Below are 14,387 nucleotides of genomic sequence, written 5' to 3' on the forward strand. Positions count from 1 at the left end.
CCGTGTAAAGAGTGCCGGGGCATAGACAAAAAAATCCACCAACACTTGTTTTTCTTAAAGTACATTTGATGTTACACAAGAGGGGAAAAAAAGGTAAAAGCTTGAAGGCATCGGTAAAGCAGATGGAAGTTGGCATTTAGGCAGCCTGTGTTTTATCCACTTAACATTTATAATTTGCTGTTAATTTTGTGAAGGATCCATCGCCACATGTGCAGCCTTCAGAGAACTCTTCTTTAATATGCAACATTACAATCCAAACCAGATCTACACCAGAATTTAAAGGATTGTTCCTGTGTCCATCCTCCACCTCTCCACCAAGTTTCATGAAAATCACTTTGAAAGTTCTTGCCTGACCCTAAAACAATACAAACAAAACAACCAATGGTAATGAAAACACTACCTTTACCGAGGGAGTTAACAAGTTAGTCAGTAAGTTAACTTCATACTAGGGATGTATGATATTTAATAATGACAACATGTGATCTGATAATATTTTCAAACTCATTCTGGCCGGTATTTGATTTTTTCGTCCACCTAAATGCTGGAAACATTAAGTCTCTCCTGTAACATATTGGTATGCTTACTCTTATTGTTGGGCCCACTGGCAGACATACAATATAATACAATGCTTTTAAAATGTACATACTTACTGGGAAACACAAGAAAACTACTTAAACTTGCATCGTACAAATAAAATGGTTTCAGCCCGAAAGGTGCCACTTATCCGTCAATGTTCTCTTCAGATCGATGCCAGTGTTTCATTTTAAAGCCTTCACTGACCAATACAGACGATGACATCATTGTACATGCGTCTTTATATCAAAACTACTCTCCACAGGTCACCACAGCATTTAAATTCACTTTCACATTAATGAGAATTTCCCCTTTTACTCATTTATTTCAAATATGCCCACAATCAGCTACCAATACAGAACGATTCTAACTTTCTTAACACAGACTTGGGTAAGTGAAGCACATGACAATGAGCGCTGGAAGTATTTCTGGAAGTTCAACTAGGATTTCATGGCGTCTTTTGCCTTCGTTACATAAACTGCTGATGTGAATTTCACAGAGGCCAGAGAGAAAGGCGTCATTGTTGAAGGGCAAAACAGGACAGAAACTGGTTAATTTCATCTGCTGCTTCACTACCGATCATCTGAATCATGACATCATGGTCACACTAACCCTCAACCTCTGGCTTCTGCTTCTAGAAAGTAATGGTGTGAACTGGCAGCTACAGCATTTCCCAGTAACTATAAAATGATCACTAGCAACACTCATATCTATTTGTCATCTAGTATTATCTGTGGATCTTACTGTACTGAAGTGTTTTTCTTCAAAGCTTTACCCCCTCAAGCCCCACGGTTCTCCCTTTTTTATTTTTTTCCCCCCCTTTCGCTAATCCTTTGCTCCCTCCAGCCCTGTAGGAACGCCAAACAAAGCAATCAGTGTGGCTAGGTAGTGTGTCCTGTGGTTTAAGGTTTCCCACTAAGTGGCACTTAAGAAAGGTGGAATATTATCTGTGTCAAAACTTAGAAAAATTGCTAAAGAACTCATAAGGAATTTGATAAGGTAAAAAATTAAGATACAATCATATTTTAAGTGGAAATGTGTTGAGCTGAGAAAGAGGAAAGTGGAGTCGGTGACTGTGTACAATGGATTCTTTAAGGCACATATTGATATATAATGACGTTAAAAATGTCTGTTACTATAAGATCACTGTGTACAGACATCCATCCATCCATTCATCATCTAGACACCGCTTAATCCTCAATAGGGTCACAGGGGGCTGGAGCCGATCCCAGATGACTCAGAACAAAGGCAGGGGACACCCTGGACAGGTCCACATTTTGCATTAAAATTTATCTGTCTTGACTCTGCTGTGTATATGAGGAGCCGAGAAAGTGAGATTGAGTGCTGTGTCGGCTGCAGTCTATATTTGTGAGACAGACAGAAAGAGAGCGAGAGCGTCTGAGTGTTTGCGCTGACTAACAGATCAAACAGCAGCTAAAAAGAGAGGAGACCCTCACAAACAACGGAAATGATCAGAACTCAAGTCGCAGCCACACATTGTTTTAACGGTCAAACATCTCAGTGTTTCTCCTGACTTATGTCACAGTTCGGATAGTTTCAATGAAAATTCATTTGTTCATTTTCCAAGAAACAGTCGCTGCAAAAAAACAAAAAAACAAAAAAACAGCAACAGAAAGAACAATTTAAGTCACACCGACGAGTGATTGGTACGATTAACCCATTGACCCGTTTATTTATCAACTGAGACGATCTGCATATGAAGCTGCATAACAGTTTATTTTGCAGCCTTTATGTATGTTTATAGGGAAGTCATTAATTGCTTGTATATTTTTGTAAATAATGAAAAGGGGCAACATCATTGGTCACCAAAAACTTGCACAAAGGATTACTTTCTTACATAACAACAATTTCCCTGAGGTTTTACACCGAAGGGATCAATAAAGTTCTATTCTATACTATTCTAATTTTTTGGAAGCTTGTTTCATTTAAACTCATTACAAGCGTACACAAGTCAATATGTCTGGCTTTGAACAAAATGATGAACATAAATGCTCAAGCATTAAAATGGCAATTCTACATTAATGAAAAAGCTCAGAGTTTGGGGTTTGAATATTTCATTTACTGCAAATATGTAGCCTCAGTGAGGAGCTGCAACAAGCTGACAGAGAATATTTAATTACTAAAGGACAGTGTGAAATAACAAGGCTTTAACAAAGTAGAGAAAAGTGGATGTATAGTCTGGGTTTCATGTTCATAGCTATGGAAAAGTGTAGTCTCTGCATCTGTCTCTCTGTCTCTGTCTCCATCACTTTTCACTTTCCACCATTTCGTTTCACCTTTTTGGTCCCTGCAGGAGACCGTCCCGGCAGCCAGCCTCCTAGCAACGCAGAGACAGAAAGGGACAGAAAGAGAGGGAGGAGAGGAGGAGGATGGAGGCTAAAAATAGCAACAGCGATTTTTGAGCAGCATCACACCTCACAGAGGCATCGCTGCGCTACTGAGCACACATCCTGATCCTGATCATCCTCACACATACAATACACAGACACACACTTCTTTCACACGTCTCTAGGTGTAAAACACAAATTATCCTGACGCTTAAATATTCTTCCAGTTCGCACATTTCCTCGCTCTTTCCTTCATCCTGGTCTAAGACGCACACATCAAGTCGAGGACAAAAAGACGGAGAGTGCGGCTGTAGGGGCAATGAATCATATTTATAGAGCAACAAACTCCCCTGGGTGTAGAAAACAAAGGAGAGATGAAGGTTAAAACTCAACCCCACACACACACACTGACAGACATTTACATGCTTCAAGGACGTCATCATCCACAATGAAACACAAGCTGAAAAGATGAGCATCTGAGGGCTGGAGAGAAAAATGTGATGAGTCAGGGCGCCGCAACTCTGTCTGCATTTAGGAGGGATGGATGGAGGGATGGATGATGTTTAGGCTGGTGGCTGGTGTGTTATGTGTGGCAGACGAAGAAGGGAGGGGAGACGATAAAGGAGCAAAGACGTCAGAGAATCTGTGACATCAGGAGTCACATGGCTCAAGTGTCTATGCTTCCATCTCTCTCTGCATATGCTGCTTGCAACATGTGCCTGCGACATATGTGGCCACCCTGATTCAAGCACCAGGCGTTTGCTGTTGTGTTGATTTAAAATGTGGACAGATCCTGAGAGTATACTGAGATAAAACAAAAACTATCAGCCATATTATCAACAATACAGCGTGCAGGGAATCAATCCAGCAGCAACTTCTATCTGCATGTAATCCATGACAGATGCTCCTTTATAAAATAGTTGGTGACATATTCAGCGTATTCAGTGTTTACCCACTATCAGTCTAATGTTAAATTGCTTTTTTTTTTAAATTTCAAGAGCCAATAAGTTACTTCTGATTTGGTTATTGAACTAGTTTAAAGAAGTGCTACATTCCCTTCTGAATGACACCTATAAAATTATGTGATTTTAGTTACATTAAAAAAACTAAGAGATATTCTGTCCTTCAGGCGTTAGAACAGGTTAAGCAGCAAAAACACTGGATCCTACATCTCCCATGATGCAGCATGATCGAGTCTAGACGACAGGACACTGCTGATCCAGCGAACGTCTATGTTTTTTAAACAGCATATGTCAAGTGCATAATGTAGGTTTTCTATTATAAATTTGTTGCTACCAAGTCCAATCTGGGATGACATAACAATGACATCACTACGGCTGTTGTCCCAAACCTGACAAAGCTCCTCCGGAGCCACAGAAGACACTGGGTGTGTTCCAACATCCATACTACTATATGTTACACCAAAAAGAAATTTATTATGTCCTGATATATAATAGGTCAAATGTAACATGCGAAAAATACCAGCATGTTCTACTACATCCAGTCAGACTTTGCAGCATGTTTTTCTGGCCATTTTGACCCACAATCCTCTGCAGAGTCAGGCGTACAGACAAGCTTGAACCACATCAAGCACAGACATATTTCAACTTATTTCGCAGACTACGACAGTCAGAGCCTAAGGAGCAATATTATGACAAAGCAGTATGTCACAATTCTATGCATACTGCATGAAATAGCGGTTACCTTGTTGGGCAGCTGCAGTACAATCTTAAAGTGAAAAGGAAAAGTATACATATTTGAAAGCTGTAGCTTGTAGCACATTTAAGTGCAGCTGAAATCTTTGCATGTGTTTGAGACTACTTGAGCTGTCTCTCTAGAACCTCCTTTAGAAAAAAAGTACCTATTCCAGAGTTGTTTTTAAAAACTGCTGTGCAAAACTTGACAACAGTTGTTTAAACTTGGAGAAGACAACACTAAACTCAGAGGACAAGCACAATGAGAGGTGACAAAGTGGGCAGAGTTGTTGGATCCAACACCGCGATTGAAACAGAAACACTGAAAGGGTCAATGATGGGTCCGTTCCTGCAAATGTTCACGGCGCTTCACGCCTGCTGAAGTTCCAATGGAACGGCGCCTATAATTGAGCAGTTTTCACAGGCTGAGTGGGACTCCAAACTGAACGTGTAAGCTCGACGGAGCGGTAGTATTGGCTGAAGAGCCGCCATGATTAGTCGACATAATGGATGACACTGACACTTAAAATGCATCAACGTCGACATTTTTACTGGGGTGTAGTTTTTAAATAATTTTCTAAAATTCTTTATTTTACTGTGACAAGTGTTTTTTTTCACATATACATAAGTCATTTTTGACTACAGTCACTGATGGGCTCCTAACATGTTCAGTGTAAAAGCACCCAGGGCTACTAAAGTTATCACAGAGCAAAAAGGTGGCTTGTACACTGACAAGTTTCGACGGCAGACCACAGCAGCACAGTGCAACAACAGAACACCTGCAGAAAAAACCCATAGGTGCTATTCTAGAAGATGAAGAATCACAAACGGCAAAACTGGCATAAATGTTTAGTCTAGAGAGCTTTTGATATTTTTTGCCCTTGTATCCGCTAAATACACTCATTAAATCATAAAATCTCTCAACCTAAATGGCTATATGTATTGGGCTTATTGGAACATGCACTGTTCCTTATCTAAAAATCATTTCAGATAAAATAATCGTTTAGATTTATCGACATATCGCAACAGTAGCTGATAGATTAATCGACAGAAAAATAGACTTCAGTGACAACCGTAGTGAATATGTATATTGATCATATTGGAGGATTCTACTGATTTTAAAAGTTGTCAATAATGATCTATTGCACACTTCCAGTACACAGCAACTGCCAGCAGGTCAGGTTGCAACAGGGTAAGGCTGCTCTTGAAGGCACAAAGCTGCGTTGATGCTAATCCTGGTTTAACTGAGACAAAAGATCAGGACCTGATTAAGCTAACTCAGGGTTTAACACCAGCTAATCTTATTTCAGTCAACTACACCGCAATTTCATTACATGCGCATATGGCTACAGGTAGCTACGACTGCAACTACTGCTGGCACACAGAAAAAAGGTTCTACTTGGACTAGTTCCTGTCCTGGATCACGGACAGAAACAAAAGACACACAACAACTGGAGCATCTCAAAGAAAAGAAGCTTGAGGAGACAACAAAGAGTGTGAATGTGCATAAGAAAAACAAGCTGCACAACAAACTCTCTTCTCACAAAATCAAATCAAAGCGTAACATCCGGAGTATTTTCAGATAAAGAAAATTGATCCGACTTGGTTCACAGAAGTTTTGTAGATGCCTTGAAAGTGATTTCAGCTGTAAATCTCTTTGCCCTATATTCCCATATCAGATCACTGTTGCCACTCAAGGACACTGGAGGTGAACTGAGGTTTTCAAGGTCACAGAGATCAGGACATCAGGAGTGTGTGCAGTATATGCATGTATCTGTATTGGGGGCAGTGATGGGGCTGGGCATCCATGAGAAGTGTTTACAAATCTGCTCAAAGTCAACAGCAGATTAGAGAGACTTCACCCTGCTAATACCGAGCTCTGAGCTTTCACTCTTGGGCTGGAGGCCCTGCGGCACGCTGCCACTGCTCTGAACCCTCCGTGGGTTTTGTCCTGCTCATCACTTACCCCTTAACATAGTGAGAGCCTTCGTGAACACTGACCAGACTTACCTGAACTCATTTCTATTTAGAACCGGCTGACTTGTGCAAGATTTCCAAGAGCTAGGTGCTCTGTTTATTACAGCTTTCATTGTTACTTGCTTGAAGTCTATAGAGTGATGTCTTAATAGGGCATAATCTGGACTGTACATAATCTCAGACAAGCTATCGTGGACAATGGGCCAACTCTCCTCAGATAATGTTTCACTCTTCGGTTAAAAAAAAGGCCATATAGTGACTGAAATAATCTTGTTCTTGTAACTGCACAAAGGAATGAAAGGTATTTAGACAAGTGCGCTACACATCATGAGAGTAAATCAAGTGGAAACAGATTAAAACCTTAATACATTTTATAATACACTCTGGCGGAGGAAACCATCTAGACAGCTGCAGTGGTATGTGAAAAGTGTTTTGCCCACTTATTCTCAGTAAAGCCGTCAATAGGGTCCCAGACTGCAGAAGCCTCGTCACATGATGCCACTCATGTGAGAATCTGCTGTTTTTCTGCTCAGCTGGGCAGACGCAGCATGACGCCAAGACTCAGAGACCTCAGTGCTGCTGGAGAGTTCGGTAGGAAGGATCTTCAATAGTTTTTGCTACACCCAGTGTTGTTCTCTACCTAGACCTTTGGCGTGCCAGTAGTCTAGTGACTGCCAAAGATCAGAGTCTCTTACTAAGAAGCTGTGACGCTACCCAGCAACTAATCACATTAGTTTGGCCAGCGCTGACTCTTGGAGTAGTGTAAGAGTTACAAAAGGGGCAGTCGTCCTATCAGTATGTTTACACCTGACAACAGGCACGAAAACTCTGCTTTCATCAATTAGGAAAACATACACAAATGAATAATAAACCACGCTAGTCCAACCAGCTCTATCACAACATTACGTCCTCAGTTTTCTAAAACGTTCTTTCCATTTCCATTGCCGAACACGTGTACACAAACATTCACATAAGGAAGGTGAATTATGTGGCTTTTAAATATACACAATACCAAAGTAATGCTAGAACGTCCTTCAACAGGAGCGCGTATTGATCCTCCATACAGCCTACTAGGTTGCGTCCTTGCCTGCAAAGTCAGATATGCAGCCCTGTACACAGAATCAGGACAAACTACCATCTAGTTCCACTGATTCAATTTTGTCGATCTGTAACAAAGATGTTGCTGTTATTTAGATAACAAAAGTCAGCGCAGGCTAAAATCTCATTTGTTGCTAATGAGGAGTTATTACTGTCCTGCTGATTTCGGTGACATAACTGCTGCCAGGGTGTGTCAGGTCTGGGGCTCCTGGGAGAGGCAATGCAACCAATTCAAGACTAGAACGTAAAGATGACAGAAAATAACAGTTTCTCCTTCAACATATCATCACAACACAAGTATTGAAGTCCATCGTCTTCTTGCATATCTACTTAACCGCCGAATGGAGACATACGTGTAAAGCTTAAAAGAAGGCAAAAACTTACTTGCACAAACATATACTCCAACTCCCGGTTCATCTTGTCTTGTGAGCGAGCCTTTAGCTCATGCTGTGAGTCTGCTGGTTTTACAGATGCCTCCAGCCACACACGCCACAAGACCAGACACTAACTGATCGAGCGGTGGGCTCCAGAGCTCGCTGGTAGATGAAACCTTCCCATTGTGTCTGCAGACACAAGCAGCGTTCACCAACGCTCCCAAAACTTCCTCGCCCTGTGACAGATGACTGGCCATAGCGGTTGTCTGTCAAACAACATCCTGGCTTCCTTTATCGATCACATGAGTCGTGAGGCAGACAGACTCCACAAGTTTAAAAAAACAGGACTTTCTCACAAAGCACTGACATGGCTCCAAATAACAACTACAAACAGACAGCACAGACCAACCTTATTCCTTCATATATGATTCAAAGTGCATGTAATATCGTAGCATTGAGCAACTTCAACAACTATTCTTTTCTTTTTGCATTATGTAATAGTGACGGTGATTTTTAATTTAAGATGCTGGCTAAAAAACTAAACTGAGTTTTTATAACAAGATAATAAATCTTTGGCTCTCAAACGACTCTATTAAATGATTATCATTGCAGCTCTGTCACACTGAGAAAAACACTGGACTCGCTATTTTTCTCATGAACATTTAACCTTTTCCTGCATACACCTACTTTGGTGTGTTGTGTGGACTGCAGTGACTACATGCCAGCATGTATACAACATGACTATACAATTACTTTAACCAGGTTATCTCAGTAATCTAATGCACATGCTCTCCATTAGATGTAGAGGTAAAAAAAAAATAAAACAAAATAAACCAGTGACAGTGGAGAGTGTAAAACTGCCACCTGATGCTGCTGAAACGACACCTAACAAAGTATGAATGTTTTTTCTATAATGCATGTGTTTCAGCTATGAAATTTGTACAGATTTAAACAAGTCAAATTGGGTTGTGTAACAGAAGAATGCTGCTTTTGCCTGTGTACATAAGCAGAGGTTTGTGTTGTGAACCCACAGGCTTGGTGTGTTTAATAAAATCACTGGAATTATCATATATTTACATTTGGATTTACTTTACTTACTAATTTCCCTTATATTGGCCAAAAACAAAGCCTACAAGGAGTGGTAAATACATGCACAACACATCGGCTCTTATACCTCTGGTCAGGGTATTTACAGCAGCAAACCATAAAGAGCAATGCAGCTGCAATTTTCTTCCCACTGTCATTTGGCATACGTTTAATTCATTTATCCCTCTTTAAAAATTATACAACAAATCCAGGTTTGTGTACTTCCTGGGTTTCTACGTTCCTTTTGGTTGGTTGGTTGGCTGTGTAGCACACTAAACAAGACAAAATGACAACTCAAAGTCAAGAAAAAACGAACAACGCACCGCCGGCCGCCGGGTTAAAAAGGCGAAAAACCCGCCCCTCCGGCAACAACCCAAGAAAGGAAGCAAACGCAAGGGGTTCCCCTTTCCATCAGCTGTTCCCGACTACTCCCACTGTGTGACATCACTGACTAGCATGTGGCCTGACAGGTTCAACCTCGCATCTGTTTTCTGACCCACATGATTTATCCCGAAGCGTCCAGTCAATCAAACCATGTGTGAATCTTTTAGTTTTGGATCTCTGACCAGAAACTTTAAAGATGAGACAACGAATGACTGTAAAACAATATCAAAAAGCATGCTGTCTTTGAAGTTGAGGCATCCTTCAACTTTAACTCTGGAAACAAACTACTTAATGAAAGTTGAGCCGTTTCTAACATTTTGACATTTGAATGACGGTACACATCCACCACCAGGAATGTGTGCTTGTGTGTGTGAGACTCTATGCAGCTTGTCACATACTGCTTCACAACAGGGGTCTGCAGAGTGGTGTGAACTTGAATGCACCACGTGCTGCAACAGATGAAGTGTACAGCTTATTTGTTCAGTTACACAGAGATCTCAATGTCATGAAGATAACTGCCTTGCAGCATAATTACATATTTTATAATTGCCTGTATTGTAACACTATCATTATCAAAGGAGAGAAATCATAGCAGTAATGACATGATCTGTTATTACCACTCCTACCCTCCCCAGTGTTTGATCAAACTAATCTTCTTCCCTTTACTATCACTGCGAAAAAAAATATGAAAGGCAGGATTATTCAAGAAGCCAAGTGAAAACACACTGTAGTTAAACAGCGTCGGTTTCTTTTCTTGGCCACCTCTTCTTGTGTTTTCTTTGTCCTGACACTTCTTTTACCCCGCATTACCAGGACTCCGGGGCAACACAGATCATTAGTGTCTCACCACCACCTCCTGCACAGATGAGCTAAACTCACTGATACAGACAGATCAAGGCTGCTTGTACTGCAGCCAGAGTGAAAATATCTCTGCATGACGCCAGTAAGTTTGTCATGAAGCAGGAAATCTGCAAAAGCACTCTCAGAAGAACACTTTTTTAGTTTATGAATCAATGCGGAGTCTAGTAATTCTAAAAATACAGCACATGCACTTGTTGTGGTACGGCAAACGCTCCTTCAAATGCAGTGTGTGTTTCTGAAACACCGGGTTGTGTGTTGAACGGCCTCTTCAGCTCTGAGTCATCTATTGAAGCTGCACCTCCCTTCCATCTCCATGAGAATATTCTCCCTCACTTCCATCTCTGCTTCTTGGTACACAACACTGGTTCATTCACCTTCGCCTTCGCCTCTTACTGGTTTTCATTCTGATTAGTTTTACTTCGTCGAGAAGAAGAAACAGACCGACTCAAGTCTAATGAAAAGACCTTCACCTCTGGCTCACCTCTCTTTCTACTGGCGGTCAGGTCAGACGGGAGCCAAACGTAGACTGGAAGCAGAATCTGATGCTGGTTGTGTAAGTTTGTGTGTATGTGCATGATCAGACCCACTCAATAAGCTTCTATAAGGCTGAGTCATACACACAAAGGGCAGAGTGTTTTCCATCCCTGTGCTGGAAAAGCAAATCACAGAGAGGGGTCTGACATCAGAGGCCGACTTCTAAAACACACTGTGCCATTCAAAGCAGAGACTGACTTCGGGCTTCCCAGCGGCCGCACTGACACATACATCCAAACATTCGCCCGCGATTAAAGCCATTTAGCAGCCAACGAGATTCTTAAGCAATAGGACGGTTGAGTTGATGGATGGCTCCAAGCCAGAGCCTGCTGGCAGAGGAAGCCAACTCAGCAGCCTCTTGTCAATATCTACTGGCATTTAGTTTGTGGTTGGTTGCAATTGAACACCCAGGTGCTATTTAAGCAAAACCAAAGCATCTAAATATTGTTTCTTCTAGAAGGGAGTGAATTAATGTTGCAACCCTGCAGTGCCGGAAATTAATCATACTCTAGGGCTGGAGATGAAAAAAAAAACACATCATTATCCAAGAATCTGCCAGTCTTTTTCATTTTTATTTTTTGATTTATCAATTCCTTCGGTTCATAAAATGAAGAGAGAAATAGCTAACACAATAATCTAAAGCCCATGGTGATAACCTCAGACTGCTTGTGTTGCCTAAAAGCGAAAGATATTAACGAGGAAATGTTTGGGCAGCATGTTTGTCTACAAAAATGACTTGACAGTTAATTGTTTGCTGATTACAATTATCTATTTAACCAACAAAGCTCTATTATTTACTATATTAATTCAATTTTCTGTCAGTACTGGATTACGGTGCATGCATTTTTGCAGTCCTTGTACAATATTTATCACTCTGCGTCAAGATTTAGACCTTTCCACTGTCGTAACACTCATCACTGTGAGCTTCATGCTAAGGATGGGGGAGCATCCCTCTCTATTAGGTGTGATTCGCAGTGGGTTTTATTTATTTATAAGGCTCTCACTGTTTTTTTTTTAACCCCCTCACACTATCTCGTAACAGCCTTTTAATATGGGCTCTTACCATACAAGCTCAAATGATTGGATTACTCTGCAGGTGCTGTTTTCACTGAGCTTGGAAGAACATGCAGAACAGTCTAAAGCCGGACTCATTGTTATCCACGGGGCCAGTCAGGCTTTGGCTGCTCTTGTTTTAATAGATTTTTAAGAAGTTCAGGTTTTCCATTTCATGTTTTTGTTTTTGAACTGACTTTGCATCTAATATTTTCTTCTTATTGTTATCCAAGTCTCTTATTTGTGTGCCTACATCTTATATTTTCTTACTATTGTATTGCTATTGTAAAGATGGCCTCCATACATCCACTTAAATGAAGGTTAAATGAATGAATAACATATGTGTTAAACTTCATCCATCCATCCATTATCTATACACCGCTTGATCCTCACTAGGGTCATGGGGGGCTGGAGTCTATCCCAGCTGACTCAGGGTGAAGACAGGGGACACCCTGGACAGGTCACCAGTCTATCACAGGGCTACACTTAGAGACAGACAACCAAGCACACTCACATTCACACCTACGGACAATTTAGAATCACCAATTAACCTCAACATGTTTTTGGACTGTGGGAGGAAGCCGGAGAACCCGGAGAGAACCCACATTGCACGGGGAGAACATGCAAACGCCACGCAGAAAGATCCCGGGTGTCCTCACCAGGATACAAACCAGCGACCTTATTGCTGTGAGGCAACGGCGCTACCGAGCCACCAGTACAAGTTCCACCAAAGCAATGTCTTCAAATTTCTTGCTTTGGCCAATCAATGCTCAAAAATTTAAACACATTCAATTACAAAATGCGAATAGTCACATGAGAGAAGTGATGCTTGTTTGGAATTTGTGATCAAGACAATGACTTTGAGAATTGGACGATGACAAACTGATTAAGTTTCTGTCAGCCCTGAACGCAGCACTGAATTGCTGCCTTTTCGTTTGGGTCTCTAAGGTCAAAGGTTAGCGTCGGATACAGAACAGCATCTCAGGAGCATGTAAGGATCCAGACGTTTCATCAGTGTCCACTTGCCGACAAAGACGTCAAAAAAATTTTGACATCAGCTTGTTTAAGCTCATCTACACCACTTATGATGAAAGAACAATCCTTCAATTTGTCGAGAAAATAAAAAGAAGACGTTGTGCTCTGCAGTTTAACATGAATTCCAACAGCAATTATCACGTTTGCTCTCCACCGCTGCCACTATTCAAGCTGAACACACCAGCTGTCAAAGTAGGGGGGATGGGTGACTCATCTCCTCTCCTCACACACAAACACACAACCTCCTTCATCTCTGCAATCACTGACACACAACAACAACAGCAGCAACACTTGTGACCTTTAGGTGCAACAAGCGGGCCTCTTCAGTCACATTATCCTCCCCTTGTATTTGGGTGTAAACAGCCACGCTGAGGCTTCAGGGCCTCCGCCTGCCCCAAACATCCAGGATGCTAAGAGGAGGGATGCTAAACTATGTGGATGCGGCGTTCATCGCAGCATCTCAGCGGTACCCAGCCTGCACATCCCGGAGAAACGGGCTGGCACAGCTCAGACAAGCAACAACATAGACATAAGACTGGAGGATGTATGGATGCGGAGGTTTGAGCTGAAACCAGATATTGTGGTTTTAAAGCCTCCATGATGGCTGGCACCGCCTTTGCATCATCCCAGTCCCCGAGCCTCCAGTGGGGGGGATGATGTCAAATATGAGGATGATGCCTAGTTTTTGGTGAACGAACAAAACCGTGGAGGAAAAAAAAATGTGATTTTAATAGTAATAAATGCTATTTTTCTTAACGTATGAGGATGAAAAGGGAGCCTGAGAGAAAGGAGGAAAAAACGCGGCGGATCTGTGCCGCATCTGCTCACGTTGGTTTTCTGTCAGCTGCACCCTCGTCTTCCAACCTAAACACACATTTAAACACACGTTTTTACGAGCTTTCACAGTCATTTTCATTCATTTAAGGCGCCACCGCCAACCCTGCTATTACACGGGCACATTTTCCGACATGAACACCGAAGTGTCTGTCAGCTTTGTGCAAGAAAAAAACCGAGAAATTTGAAGCTATGTCGCGAGACGCTGCACCTGCGACGAGGACGGTTGTTTAGCCGACATGCTAGCTGGCAGCTACAAGGGGGCTCAATATGAAAATACACTTGTTTTTACCTTTGTGTACAGCTCCGACGCTGCCATGACGGTCACTCGCTATGTCCTTGCTCCAATCTGGGCTAGAAGTCGGGCAGGTCTCCGCACTGCATGGGAGCCGGCGTGGGGCTCCTTGAAGCGGGGGGACGAGTCCTTTGTTGCTGCTGGGGGGCTCAGGGGGAAGATGGGTCTCTTATCGCCATGATAACCTGAAACGCTCGAGGCTGCTGCTGCTGAGGTTTCGGTGTCTCACTTTGCATTCTGG

At 42.0% G+C, this 14,387-nt stretch overlaps 1 protein-coding gene across 2 annotated transcripts in view; it reads right to left on the reverse strand.

Moving 5' to 3' along the window:
* myo5aa (myosin VAa) overlaps positions 1 to 8,231 on the reverse strand; it is a 50,494-nt gene extending 42,263 nt beyond the window's left edge. For both annotated transcript variants that reach the window (XM_008283016.1, XM_008283015.1), the window contains exon 1: positions 8,075 to 8,231. In XM_008283016.1, coding sequence (XP_008281238.1) covers positions 8,075 to 8,107 — 33 coding nt within the window. In that variant the 5' untranslated portion in view covers positions 8,108 to 8,231. The remainder of the gene's footprint in view (positions 1 to 8,074) is intronic.
* Between the last annotated feature and the right edge of the window lie 6,156 nt (positions 8,232 to 14,387).

The sequence above is a fragment of the Stegastes partitus genome, unplaced genomic scaffold (genome assembly GCF_000690725.1).
Source record: "Stegastes partitus isolate 25-593 unplaced genomic scaffold, Stegastes_partitus-1.0.2 Scaffold295, whole genome shotgun sequence".
Classification (NCBI taxonomy): Eukaryota; Metazoa; Chordata; class Actinopteri; family Pomacentridae; genus Stegastes; species Stegastes partitus.